Source organism: Manis pentadactyla, chromosome 3 (genome assembly GCF_030020395.1).
Source record: "Manis pentadactyla isolate mManPen7 chromosome 3, mManPen7.hap1, whole genome shotgun sequence".
In the NCBI taxonomy this organism is placed as follows: domain Eukaryota; kingdom Metazoa; phylum Chordata; class Mammalia; order Pholidota; family Manidae; genus Manis; species Manis pentadactyla.
The window spans coordinates 213653577-213667848 of NC_080021.1; the positions used below are offsets into that span (position 1 = coordinate 213653577).

General features: G+C 42.1%; 2 protein-coding genes across 17 annotated transcripts in view; both read left to right on the forward strand.

The window, feature by feature from the left end:
- RALGPS1 (Ral GEF with PH domain and SH3 binding motif 1) overlaps positions 1-14272 on the forward strand; it is a 286396-nt gene that overhangs the window by 134874 nt on the left and 137250 nt on the right. For all 16 annotated transcript variants that reach the window (XM_057499045.1, XM_057499050.1, XM_057499046.1 and 13 more), the window contains one exon: positions 8215-8341. In XM_057499045.1, coding sequence (XP_057355028.1) covers positions 8215-8341 — 127 coding nt within the window. The remainder of the gene's footprint in view (positions 1-8214; positions 8342-14272) is intronic.
- Positions 1597-4617, forward strand: LOC130682780 (neurolysin, mitochondrial-like; the record flags this gene model as incomplete). Its single annotated transcript, XM_057497586.1, has 1 exon — positions 1597-4617. A coding segment is annotated over one exon (1851 nt), but the record flags the coding sequence as incomplete, so codon positions are not given.

The window sequence follows — 14272 nt, forward strand, 5'->3', positions numbered from 1 at the left end:
TCTTGCCCCGCTGCTATGGAGTTTAGCTCTGCAGTTGCTGTGGGCGTGGCCTGGCTCAGGCTGCTGCTCCAATATGGCGGAGCCGTGTCGGAGGGGGGACAGGTGGGAGGCTGTTTATCGCCGTGAGGGGCCTCCAAGCTGCGCTGCAGGGGTTCGGTCACCCAGAGTTCCCTGGGATTCCCAGCTGCTAGGTTAAGTGTCCCGGGGCACTTCCGTCCAGCTGTGGGGTCCCTGTCCCTTTAAGAATTTCAAAAAGTACTTGCTTTTCTTTGTCCCGGGTGCGCCGGCTGCGGGGACCCACTCACAGGTCTTACTGTCCTGTTTCCCTAATTTCCAGCACCCCACGCATGCACTGTGTGTCTGTGCTCTGGCCCGGATGGCTGGGGCTGGGTGTTCAGCAGTCCTGGGCTCCCTCTCCCTCCCTGCTCTGACTCCTCTCCTCCTGCTGGGAGCTGGGGTGAGGGGCGCTTGGGTCCCACTGGGCCGGGGCTTGTATCTTAACCCCTTTGCCAGGCGCTGGGTTCTCGCAGGTGTGGATGTGGTCTGGCTGTTGTCCTGTGTCTCCTGGTCTCTCTTTTAGGGAGAGGTGTATTTGTTGTATTTTCAAAAATATATGTGGTTTTGGGGGGAGATTTCCGCTGCTCTACTCATGCCACCATCTTGGTTCTCCTCTAGCTTAGTTTTGTTTTTAAACATCAGTTTCTACTTTTATCTATTAATGGATTTCTTCTACTTTTTCCCTCTTATATTCCTAAAATCATGCATTTTCCTCTCAGTACAGTTTTGGCTTCATCACATAGTTTAACATATAGTTTCTCATTATTTGTGGTTTATAAATAGTCCATAATCTTGGCTTTTATTTCTTCTTTTACCCAGGAATTATCCAAATTTTCCAAGCAATTGGATTTTGAAGTTATCATTATTAGTTTTCACCTTCTTTCATTCAAGAAATATTTAAGTAGTATTTTCTGTGCCAGGAACCATACCAGATACAGGGAACAATAGAGTGAATGATACAACCAGCATGGCCACTGCCCTCATGGGATTCATTGTTTGCTGAGTGGGGCACGGATGTGATCATGTGATTAATCACAATCATAATAAAAATGGAAGAATCTCAGGGTGCCTCAACACTTCTCAACTTTCCTATAAGGGAAGTTGCCTGTTGCATTTACTGAACTTTTCCCTAATCTATTTCCATACCTCTTTTCCTGAACATGAATGCTTTTAGTATCCATTTGACTCAGGTAGCAAATAATGTATTTTCTTGTACGTATTTCTGATGGTTCCTTCCTGAGGCTTCTCATAAACTCTAAAATCTAAAGGTCCTTCATATGAGGCTGTCAGTTTATGGCTCTACTTGTAATAGCTTAAAACGTGTAAGTAATGCTGTTATTTTTTGAATAAACAAACCCTATGTTTAAAAACTTAAAACTTAAAAGATATTTTTCAGCATAACACATACCCATTAATTTAAAAAATCCTGAGTACTGGGCCGGGCTCTCAGCGGGCCGCCTCCCGCCTCCCGCCGGCCCCCCCCCCCCGCCCGCGCCGGAGGACGACGCCCGCCGCCGCCGCCTCTCGGCGCTCCCGTGATTGCCCGCCGCCTCTCGGCTGTGCGTGGCCTCCGCAGTGGAACGAACCATGCTAGACTTCCCCCAGCATGTCTCCTCTGACAGGGATGTACGGGCAGCAAGTACAGAAGCCGACAAAAGACTTCCTCGTTTTGATATTGAGATGAGCATGAGAGATGATGTATTTCTGAGAATTGTTCATTTACAGGAAACCTGTGATCTAGAGAAGATAAAACCTGAAGCCAAACGATATTTGGAAAAATCCGTTAAAATGGGAAAAAGGAATGGGCTCCATCTTCCAGAACAAGTACAAAATGAAATTAAAGCAATGAAGAAGAGAATGAGTGAGCTAAGTATTGATTTTAACAAAAGCCTCGGTGAGGATGATACCTTCCTTGTATTTTCCAAGGCTGAACTTGGTGCTCTTCCTAGTGATTTCATTGACAGTTTAGAAAAGACAGGTAATGACAAGTATAAAATTACTTTAAAATATCCACACTATTTTCCTGTCATGAAGAAATGCTGCATCCCTGAAACCAGAAAGAAGATGGAAATGGTTTTTAATACAAGGTGCAAAGAGAAAAACACTGTAATTCTGCAGCAGCTAGCCCCCCTGTGGGCCCGGGTAGCCAAACTGCTGGGCTACAGCTCACATGCCGACTTTGTCCTTGAAGTGAACACTGCAAAGAGTACCAGCCGTGTGGCAGCCTTTCTAGATGATTTAAGCCAGAAACTAAAACCCCTGGGTGAGGCAGAACGAGAGTTTATTCTGAATTTGAAGAAAAAGGAATGTGAAGAGAGAGGTTTTGACTATGATGGGAAAATCAATGCCTGGGATCTACATTATTACATGACTCAGATGGAAGAACTCAAGTACTCTGTAGACCAAGAGATCCTCAAGGAGTACTTCCCCATCGAAGTGGTCACAGAAGGCTTGCTGAGCATCTTCCAGGAGTTGCTGGGACTTTCATTTGAGCAAGTGGCAGACCCTCATGTGTGGAGTAAGAGTGTTACACTGTACACTGTGAAGGATAAATCGACAGGAGAAGTATTGGGCCAGTTCTACTTGGACCTCTATCCAAGGGAAGGAAAATACAACCACGCAGCCTGCTTTGGTCTCCAGCCCGGCTGCCTCCTCCCTGATGGGAGCCGCATGATGTCGGTGGCCGCCCTTGTGGTGAACTTTACCCAGCCACTGGCAGGTCGCCCCTCTCTCCTGAGGCACGATGAGGTGAGGACCTACTTCCATGAATTTGGTCATGTCATGCATCAGATTTGTGCACAGACTGATTTTGCACGGTTTAGTGGAGCAAATGTGGAAACTGACTTTGTAGAGGTGCCATCACAAATGCTTGAAAATTGGGTGTGGGACATTGATTCCCTTCGAATACTGTCAAAACATTATAAAGATGGAAACCCTATTATGGATGATCTGCTTGAAAAACTTGTTGCTTCTAGACTGGTCAACACAGGTCTTCTGACTTTACGCCAGATTGTTTTGAGCAAAGTTGATCAGTCTCTCCACACCAACACATCGCTAGATGCTGCAAGTGAATATGCCAAATATTGCACAGAAATTTTAGGTGTTGTAACCACTCCAGGCACAAATATGCCAGCTACCTTTGGACATTTGGCAGGGGGATATGATGGCCAGTATTATGGATATCTTTGGAGTGAAGTATTTTCTACGGACATGTTTTACAGCTGTTTTAAAAAAGAAGGGATAATGAATCCAGAGGTTGGAATGAAATACAGAAACCTAATCCTGAAACCTGGGGGATCTCTGGACGGCATGGACATGCTCCAGAATTTCTTGAAACGTGAGCCAAACCAAAAAGCGTTCCTAATGAGTAGAGGCCTGCATGCTCCATAAACTGGGGATCTTTGGTAGCAGTCCATGTCTGGAGGACAAGTCTGCATCACCATGTGTTACTGGCCTGGAAACTGAAGGGAGTTTTGCAAATGAAAGTTTAGATTTGTATTAACCACCTTTTTTTTTTTAAATACAGATGTAAATGGAATTATAAATACTGTGTCCTAAGAAAAGACCCATTAGAAAAGAATTGTACTATAAAATTTCATAAAAATATATTTGATTTCTTTTTATAAAAGCTTCATATGAATGTAATTTGATTTTTTACTATTATAACCTAGGTAATATAATACAAGAGGACTAAGATTTTTTAATTGAATCATATACATTATATAATTTGATCCTTCTTATCTTGAAGTTTCATACTTGATAAATGAGTCATCACATTCCTGTGGTAAAATTTTCTTGAAACCCTGCATCAACTTTGACTCTCTGCCTCACAGTAATGTGTGACCTCTTTGCCTGCATGTGTCAAGGCCAGGGGAATATGCTCAGTAATGCATTTATTTTTGTATTTCAGGCCTTACGATTCCCAACTTTCTGCCACACTTAAATTATGTTCCTCCATTTGGGTTTGTCTTTTCTGTCTGAAGTACAGCCAGAGAGTACCAAAAAATTACCAGTTTTTTAATTGAACTGGCCTAATGTGGCTTGCAAGTTTTTGTCTCTTGTGTTAGAGGAGTTGGGATCTTTTATTAGAGGTTCGTTACCATTTTGCCATACAAGATGATCAGTTTTCCTATTTGGCAACGAGAATACAAAAGCAAGTCCAAGGTATGTTTCTCTTCTCATGTTTCTAATAAGCGGTAGGACTTTGCCTCCTTTACTGCTACCTCACCTTAAGTGGCAAGTAAATATGTCACAAATGGATAATCAGAGCAAGTGGGTGGAGAGCCGAAGCTGATATGGGGCATAAAGAGCTTAGAAACTCCAGAAGAGGAGTGGGATCTGGACAGAAGTGTTTGAGGACAGCTGCTCCAAAATGTTAAGTGTGCCCAAACGCAGCCATGGGAGGAGGCTCTCTGTAACCTGTTTTGTCTGGTGACTTTTATTTTAAATGAACCTTTGGAACTCTCTTTAACTCTCCTTACTGTGGGCTGAAACTCCAACTTACAGCAGAGCAATAAACTCACAGTGCTTATTTTTCCTCTTTTCAGTAAGGAAACCAAAGCAGGATAATAAAATTTTTTTCATTAAAAAAAACTGAAAAAAAAAAAAATCCTGAGTACTGAAAGGCTTAGTGAACCGACGAACACTCATTGCTCTCTCTCTCGTACCCCGTTCATTCCCCAGAGGCAACTCTTACGGTTATTTAGTGGTTTCTCCTGGTAGTTTCTGCATTTCCACCAATGTTCTTTTGCTGCAATTTCTTGATCTGTTCACTTTAGACAGTATTTGGTGACTTCCTTGTATGAAGATGTTGGGTTTAGTTTTCTTGAACCACCTTCCCTTATTCTTCAAAAACACTCGTGTTCCTGTAGTTAAATCACTTTTGTTAAATGAGTATTTGGTGTTTTAATTATTAGGAATGTGTATTAGGTTCTCTGTATAGTCAAGTTGTAATCTATAAGTAACATGTCTGTTCTGGAATACTTTTTTTTTACCCTGAAATTCCCTTTTTTAAAAAAATTATTATTCTAGCTGCCATCTATCTACCAGATATTGTATATTATATATATATATATATATATAATATATAATATTTTACCAGATTTTAAAATATTTTACATAAAAATCTTAAAATTATTTATCTTAATTTTGTTTTTTATTATATTTAATAAATATATCTATTTCCTCTAACAAACAACATACCATCCTGTTAGGTTTTTCACTGGGCCTGTCCTTCTCTGGAGACGTCTCTTCCCAGGCTGATCTGATGTGCGCCAGTTGTCCTTAGGGCTGCTGTGCATCTGTCATCCCAGAACCTCCTTTACTACTCCAGGATCGGATCCACTGTTTCCTGTATCCCATATCTTTCTGCACTTGGTTTATTCTTTCATTTTGCTAGAGGAGGTTCTCAAGTATTTTTCAAATACATGCATGGAAAATAGATGGTCTGAGTTTCCTAATGCCTTCCAGCATCCTGTGCGTTACTCCTGAGAAGTTTGATGCCATCCTGAATCTCATTTGTGGGCACAGAATAGAGCAGATGAGTGAAGTTAACCACATCCAGCCCTTCTGAATATGTGTGTGTGTGTGTGTGTGTGTGTGTGAGGTTGTGGGTGGGTGTGTATGGGAGGGAGGTTGGCAGGGAGCATGAATAAAGAGGCAAGGGCGGTGTTTCCTGGAGGAGCTGGTCTTAAATTTAGGAAGCATGCAGGTGTGGACCCCTTGGCTGTCCCACGCTGTTCAAGAACTCCAAATGTTGGTTTGCGGTCAGTCTGCAAGGTGATTTTCAGGGAAATCCCCCAAGGCTTTAACCTCGTATTGCTCTGGTCACAGCGACAGGCCGATAGAGGTACCTGAGAGGCTAAGCAGAGAGGCTGAACATAGCAGGGACCATGGTCCATCTCCTAGCAAAGCCCAAAGAACCAGTGATATAAGTGTTGGATACCAGCAATGGCTCAACGTCAGTGTGAGTGAGAACAAGGATTTTTTTTACTGTTGGATGAATATGGATGATTGCCAAAGAACTTAGTGGGGTTCCAGGTTGCATTAATAAAGAGATGACCTCCAGGGACCCACTCAACTTTATAATGAGGCAGTTTGTAACTAGAGTATCTGATTCTTATCCAGGTATACATTGTTTATTTAGTGAATTTCTCATCCTTAAATGTTCATTTCAAATGCCCCCTTTTTACATAGCTTTCCTTGATGCGTCCCTTGCCTGTAGTTTATTACTTTCTTTGTTTCTTTACTTACTTACCATGTTGCCATAATATACATCTCTCTCTGTTGAATTGAGTTCCCCAAGGGTACTCAGACAAGTCACTTACTCCCTGTGACTGTGAACCTGAAATAGGGACAGTGGTATTGCCTCCACTGTTGTCAGTGGGCTCGGTAAAGATCAGGTGTGTTGCATCTTAATTTTATTTTTTATTATCTTTAATCAATATATCTGCTTCACAAACAGCAAATGGGAGATGGCATTATTTCCTGTCCGTTTGTCAATGTAATGAATAATAGCCTCAAATTAGCAAGCCAGTTAAGCAGCCGTAGCATCTGGGTATCATCCCCGCTCTGATGTGCCCTGATGTGCCCTGAAGTTCTCAGTGGGATAAAAGCTTGCTGTTTGTTCTCCGGCGTCTTCAGCACGGCGGCCTTCCTTCGAGCTTGTTCTTGGACCTCTCCTCCCTCTCCTCCCTAAAGTGAGCTGTCACTGCTCAGCAGGGCTGTCACACAGCTGCAACCTGTTTTACTCTAGAGGCTGAGATCGAGGAATTGGGCAGGAACTTCTCAAGGCAACTTAGTCTCTCAGCACCAGACGTGGCCTGACTCAGTCTGGGATTTGCAGACTTGGGTCCTGGGAACTGCACTGTATTTGCAGTAATGGAACCCAAAGGGGTTCCTTCAGTACAAAAAGCCTGCTTCCGCTGCCGCTGGACAGTCACTGAGCCACTGCATGCCGGGGCAGTTGGACACTGGCCTGCCGCAGTCTATGGACATGCAGGTCTGCTGGTCCAGGTCCTTGGACAGACCATCAGGATCTCAACACCACACCTGACCAAGGGTGCTTGAGACCGAGGGTCCCTCTCCATTTATCCTCCTGGGCACAGCCATTGACCTCAAATCCCGAGGCACTGGGTCCTAGAAACTAAACTTGGGTGGGGTGGGGTGGGGTGCTCCCTGCATACTGTGCCATAGCCAGCCCTCTCTGAGTGACCCTCCCTCAAATCCTCTTTTCAAGCCTGGCTTCTCAGCCTAGACTCCTTTCCTCGAAGCCATTTTATCCAAGGAGACTTACTGCTCTTTCCCGGCACTGGGTCTTGGCCTGAGACATGCAGGATGCCCCTACTGAGTCCTTAGCATCAAGTCTGGGAAACCAGGAGTTCAGGTTTCTAGTCCTTCCTTTTAAGAAGGCTCCTTATGCATTGAGTCATCCCTTCCTGGTGACCAAGCTTTACATACCAGAGATCTCAGTCATAAGGGTCTTTAGGAATCTCTGGGCTGTGGGTACCAGCTCATCCTGTATTGGCTTAACTAAGTCACCCCTTAGATGACTGCACATAGAAAAGAAGTTTGGCTTCTTTTGATTAAAATATCATACCCAACATAAATAGGGCACAGCTGTAGACAATAGGCAATCTGGAGGAGACAGCCTAGATTGGAGAGATGGCCTGGCTGTGTGCACGGTATACATGGGTGAATCGTGTGAAATATCCTGGGGCCTCCAGCAATGGCGAGATGTTAAGGAGAGAGTGGGAAGCTGTGGACGGAGGGAAGGAGACCTGCTGCAGCCATGAAATAACTCCGGGTGACCTTGAGCAGCCTCCTTTGCTCTCTGAGCTCCTTGCTGTGGCAGGGTCTGTGCACCCGTGTAGGTGGGTGCTGTGCGGGGGATTCTGTCATCAGAACAGTGGACTATGTAGCCCTGGACGGCATCTTCCAAGTGTGAGACTCTGAAAAATGACGAAATCAAGGCTGTGAAATTTTCCATCTCTGCATGAAACTGCCTCTTAGAATCTTCCATTATGCCCAGGACGTGGTTCTCCACAGACACCCCACTTTGGATGTGTCCCTTTAGTGTGCATCCACAGTTACCCCTCTTTAGCTTCTTCTGGTTTACTTCTCTCCTCTCTCATACTCTGTATTTTCTTCTCACTCCAGCTTTTGAATCGAAAAGACAAGACCACCTTTGAGAAACTGGACTACCTGATGTCCAAAGAAGATAATTACAAGCGGACGCGGGAATACATCCGAAGCCTGAAGATGGTTCCCAGTATCCCCTATCTAGGTAGGAGTCTGAACTGGCTTATTATTTTTTAAGAAACTTGCTCAGTGCCAAATAAGATGTTTTTACAGTTTCTAGTTGGGAAATTTCCAGCAAGCAGCATGGGCCATGGATAAAGAGGTTAACTGGTGGGCTCCTTGGGTTGGAACAGGCTGTTGATGCTTCCCAAGGGGGGAACCGGGATGAGGGCCTCGAAAACCAAGGGCACCCTGCTTCTGTACGAGTGACCTGTGAGCCCCCAGGCCCCTGGCCTGCCTCCCGGAAGGGTCCCAGGATTCTTGCTGGTTCATTCACATCCTCCCACACTGGGGGAACTCAGGCCTCTGCTCTGGTTCTCTGGGCATTATTAATACATTTAATTATAAGAATTATATCAATAAGATTATTGAATTTTCTGATTAGAAAATAACAAATGTCCATTGTAAGGAATTAGGAAGAAAGAAAATTAATATCATGTGTTATCCCACCTAGACATAATAACTATTTTGCCTTATATCCTTTTGTTCATTTGCTTGCATATGAAATTAATTTAATATTAAGTTGTTTCTGCATTTTTACTATTCAAATTTTGCAGTGAATATTCTTGTTACAAAAACTTCTACATACAGTTACTATTATTACCTAACAATAAAATCCTAGAAGTGTGATTGTGGGTCAAAACTTATGCAAAATTATATGCCTTTGTATATATATTTTCAAAATGATCTCTATCGAAGCTGTGTACAAATACACGTGTACAAATACAGTTGAATATGACTTTAGGCTATGCAGGTCTACTTATATGCAGAATTTTTTCAATAAATGCACTAGAAAGTTTTTTGGAGCTTTGCAGCAATTTGAAAGAACATCATTTTCTTTTCTCTACCTCAATTTGTTATGAGAATACAGTACATAACATATATAACATACAAAATATGTGTTAATTGTTTATGCTATTGATAAGGCTTCCCAGTCAATAGTAGGTTATTAGTAGTTAAGTTTTCGGGGAACCAAAAGTTATACAGGCATTTTTTACTGTATGGGGGGTTCTGCACCCCTAACCCCTATGTTATTGGAGGCTCAACTGTACTGTGTATTTTCTCGTCCTTTGTAAATTTCTTTCTTTCCCTTTTCTTTGTTTGCCAATTTCATAGGTGAAAAATACTTCTTGTAGTTTGGGTTTCACAGTTATGCTAATTTTATGAAAAAAATTCTTTTTATACTCTAAAATAGTATCAATAACAAGGAAAAATAAGGTTTTATAGAAGTGACCCCTAATATTTTTAGAAATCTTGCACAAATTTTTGGAGGTATATTTTGATATTTTAAATGCTTTCCATGAGCATTGTTTATTTAGATTTCCTAATTTTTATAAAGCCAATTTAGAAAATTTAATTTTAGTAGGGAATTGCCCATTTCATCCAAGTTTTCAAAATTGTTAGTGTGGAGTTTTTTTCCTCATTAGTTATTTTTGACCCTAGAATTTTATATGATATTCTCTTATATCACTTAACTTCCTGTGTGTGTATGGTTATATTGGCTTTGTAATCCTAACAGTTTGCATTTTTGTTTTCTCTTTTTTAAATTGGCTTTTCAGAGGTATGTCTGTTGGTCTTTCCAAAGAATTAGACTTTGTTTTTATCAGTCACACTGTCTTTCTAATTTACTTCATTTCCATCAGTTCAGGATGAGGTTCTTCTTTCCACATTTTAACACTGAAAATTGGGCTCCACCTTTCAATTGACGGTAACAAAGCACTGTGACACGGTTAAACCGGCAGCAGTTTTTCTCAGTGATACATAAAATAATGGTGTGATTACACTAGATGACATCCTAAGTTTGATGAAATACAGCATTTCCATTTTTGTATTTATAATTCATTTCTCCTGCTTTCCTTAAGTTGTTTTGTTATTTCTATTAACTATTTCAGTAGAATTATGAGCTCATTTGTATGTATATTATTATTTCCACTCTGATTTGGAAAACAGGTGTGTATTTTCCTCTAATTGCTGCTTTTGTTGTACCCCACATGTTTTGATGTCTGGTGTTCTCAGTGATAGTCTTTAAATGTTCTTTAATTATCTTTTCAATTTTTCTTTAAACCAAGTATTATTTATGGTAGTGTTTTTTTCATTTTCAAGGGCTTGAGTTTTCTGGTTTTATTTTTCAAATGGCCTTATTGATATATAGGTCATGTATCATCCATTTAAAGTGAACAATTCAATGGTTTTTAGTATATTCACAGAGTTGTGTGACTGTCAGCACAGCTTTAGAACATTTTTATGCCAAAGAGAAACCTGTACCCATTAGTAGTCACTCTCTTTTCCTTGTAGCCACCTCCTTCCCACCTCCCTGCCCTCAGCTCTGGTCCAACTCTAATGTACTTTCTGTCTCCAGAGACCTGCTTTTTCCAGACATTTCATATAAATTAAATCATACAGAAGGTGGTCTTCTGTGGCTGGCTTCTTTCCCTTAGCATCGTGTTCTCAAAGTTCATTCATGTTGGAGCATAATCAGTACTTCATTCCTGCTTCTTGCCGAATAATATTCCATTGTATGGATACACCACACTTGATTTATCCATTCATTTTTTGGTGTACATTTGTGTTGTTTCATTTTTGGCTATTCTGCATAACACCACTATAGTTTTTAAAAACTGCGGTTTTGGTTTTTAAAAACATAGTCTTTATAATTTTCTTGCATTGGTATAGAATATGTGACATATACACTTTTTAGTTTTAAAACATGTTTAATATTTGTCTTGTGGCTTAATATAAGATCAGTTTTTTAAGATGTTTCATAGGTGCTGGAAAAGAAGGTATAATCTCTCAAATTACCCTTATAATTATAATATTCAAATTATTGATTTTTGACAACTTGGTCTGTCAAGCACAGAAATATATGTCAGAATCCCCTGGCATTTCTAATAGCTTCTGTCTTACATTATTTAGTATATTGAAGCTTTATCAGTTGTCAAGTGGTGTCTATACAAAATGATCTTGATTCTGTTTGTTGTTTTTATTTTTTTTGTCTGGTACTGATTCTGTGAAATCAGCTTTATTTTTCCTTTGCACTCATTTTATAAATCTTTGAATATATTTGGGGTTTTACTTTAACTTGCTTTGTTTTAGGTGTGATCCTTGAAAACAGCACTTAGTTGGACCCAGCATGCGAGACCTTGCCTTTTAGTAGAAGAGTGTAACTCTTTCACATTTGTTTAGTTTTATTTCATGTTATTGAATTGTGTATCATTCTGTGCTTTCTATTTTATGCTTTCTTAGTCTTTCCTTGTTCTCTTTTTGCTGTAAACTGTAGTGTCTTTATCTACCTGGACTAGACAGTCACTCTCTGAGATCTAGAGATGGAGAGCGTGTTGATCTGCACAGCTCCCAAACCCATCCCCCTTGACCTGAAGCCCATCAGTTGGGGGGTGAGACTCGTGGTTTTGGGTGAGGGCAGCCTAGCGCAGCCCACTGGCTCAGCCTGCAGAGGTGTTCCAGGACTGTTCAGCGTGGCCTCGTCTCTCATGCGAGGATGATCTTGAGAGCTGCCACTTACTGTCTGCTTTCTGTGTGCCTGGCACTTTGCTAGGCATTTTAATCATTATCTCAGTTGAGTGCTCCTAGTAGCCCACTGAATAGGCAAGGACCGAGAGGTTGCCTAGGGTCACATGGCTAGAGAGTGGCAGAGCCAGGACTCTCCCAGATGGTCTGGCGCCCTCTCCTGGTTCCCCACCTCCACTCTCCAAGTCATTATTTTCCTAATAATCCCTTGCAAGTGCCCCCTGTGTGTCCTTTGCTGTTTATGACTTGTGGGTGGCCTCCATCAAGCACTGTATGAAGTGGGATGAATTGTCTTGCCTCATTCTCGCAATAGTCTCTGATCTTGGACCACAAAGCTGTGCTGTTTTGGGCTTCAAGGGCATTGGTCAGTGGGTCTCAACCCAGGGCAAACTGGACTAATACCATCTCTCCTTTCTGAGCTGTGTCCCTTGTCATCAGGCCAAGTGTATGTATGCCAGATGCCTCCTCTTTGGATGAGTCACCTCCTCAGGCCACTGGCCAGAGGCCCCTGTGTGTCACCATGATGGCTCTTGGCAGGCCTCAGGACAAGTCCATACTTGCAGTGGACACAAAGCTGGTGCCAGCCCTGAATTTCTGGAGACACAGCCCATCTCTAGATTTGCTTGATCACCTCCTCTCAGCTGCTGCCTCTTCCTGGGATTATGTGCCAGAGAGGCTCTGGGCAGGCCTCTTCTGCACGGCCCTCCTGCTTCTGCCTTTGGTAAGCCTGACTTACCTGCTAGCACCTGGCCCTTCAGCCTCACAGTAATTCCCTCTCCCCTTGAGCTAGTTGGGCTGCATTTCTCCTACTTGCATCAGAACCCCTCCTGACATACATACAAGCCAGAGGGAAAGAACAGGAAGTGCTTCCAATGTGCTTTCTGTTCTCAGGATGGTGTGGGGGGGTTCACTGTGGGGGGGCGCCCTAGTGCCGTTGTAGAGAATGAAGCCCTAATCCCATTCTGAGGCTCAGCGGGGACGTGCCTGCCTGTCCATTTGCCATGGACAGAACCTGCCCAAATCCAGGCTGTGGTTTCAGTACTGGATTCCTCCTAGGAAACCAACCTGTCCCAGGGATGGATTTGTTTATCAAAAGAGGAATAGTTACATAATTCCTGGGAAGTACAATATAGAAAAAAAATGTCTGAAACCATTTCTTTTTCCTCTGGCAAAATCCTCACTGCAAGTCTTTCCCTGAGGGGGAGGAAGTTATTCTCTGGCAGGGACTTTAGATCAGTGCCTGAGATTTCCAGCAGCTTTGTTAGCTCCACCGCTTAAGACCTTGAATGCTGCTTCAGCAGTTATCTGCCTCAAATAGCAAATACGGGTTTTATTTTTGTAACGATTCTTTTAAACCTGTGTGGACGGTTCTGTGCTAACTGGTTTCCCAGGACCGTTCAGGACTGCTCACGGTGTCTCCTCCTCCAATACTAGCCGTGGTTCCTGGGTGGGTGTGTATCCCAGCTCCCGTCAATGCACATTTTAAAGCCCATTGGCTGCACTTTGTGCACTGAGTTTCTTGTGGAACATAATTTTAAAAACACTAAAACTTATGACATTTAAACAATAAAACTATTTTTGTCTCAAAAAGTTTCTTCCCAACTACTACAAAGTGTAAAAATAGTGGTGGGAAATAAGTCAGTTATTTGCAGCTTAATTTTATCTGATGTCCTTGTAAATACTGAGTTCAGATTGAAATGATAACAAGAGTAGGCAAATAGCTTTGAAGAATGGCTGTACCATTTATTTCTCAATAGCTGTATTGACTTAGAGGGTATTTGGTTTTCACTACCTATAATTCCCCCCAGGAAATAGCTAAATAAATTTAGGAATGTAATGGATTTTAAAAGGTATACAGCTGATTCTAAATGTAGCTATAGGCAATGCAGAAAACTGTGATCTCTTAAGGGACAAAAATTAGCCATTCTGACAGTTCTTAATAGTAAGAGAATAAGACATTCTCAGTAAATTTAGCCAGACCTCTGATATATGAAGTAAATTTCTAGAACCTAAGCTATTCCTTCAAACAAGTAAACCTTTCCATTTTTAAAAAGTAAGCCTTTATTTTCAAACATGAACTCTGAAGTTTAAAATAAAGGCAAATTGTTTCTGAGTATAAAATAAACAAAACTAAACTGTTAGATATCTAAAAGGACTTTCAAAAAGAAATGGTCATTGGTCAAGAAGAAGTGTTGGCACGGATGGCCTGAAGCCCCCAGAACAGCGAGGTGAGCAAGAACTGTGGCTCCCAGCCTGAGGGCAGCGTGCCTCAGGCCCTCTATAAGATGCGTGTTCTCGCTGCCGGCCGCCACATGATGGCTAGGCACGTTTGTTGGGTGGTGGATGAGTCAGACACCATTTCCGCTCTGGTGATGCTCACAGGCCGGATCTG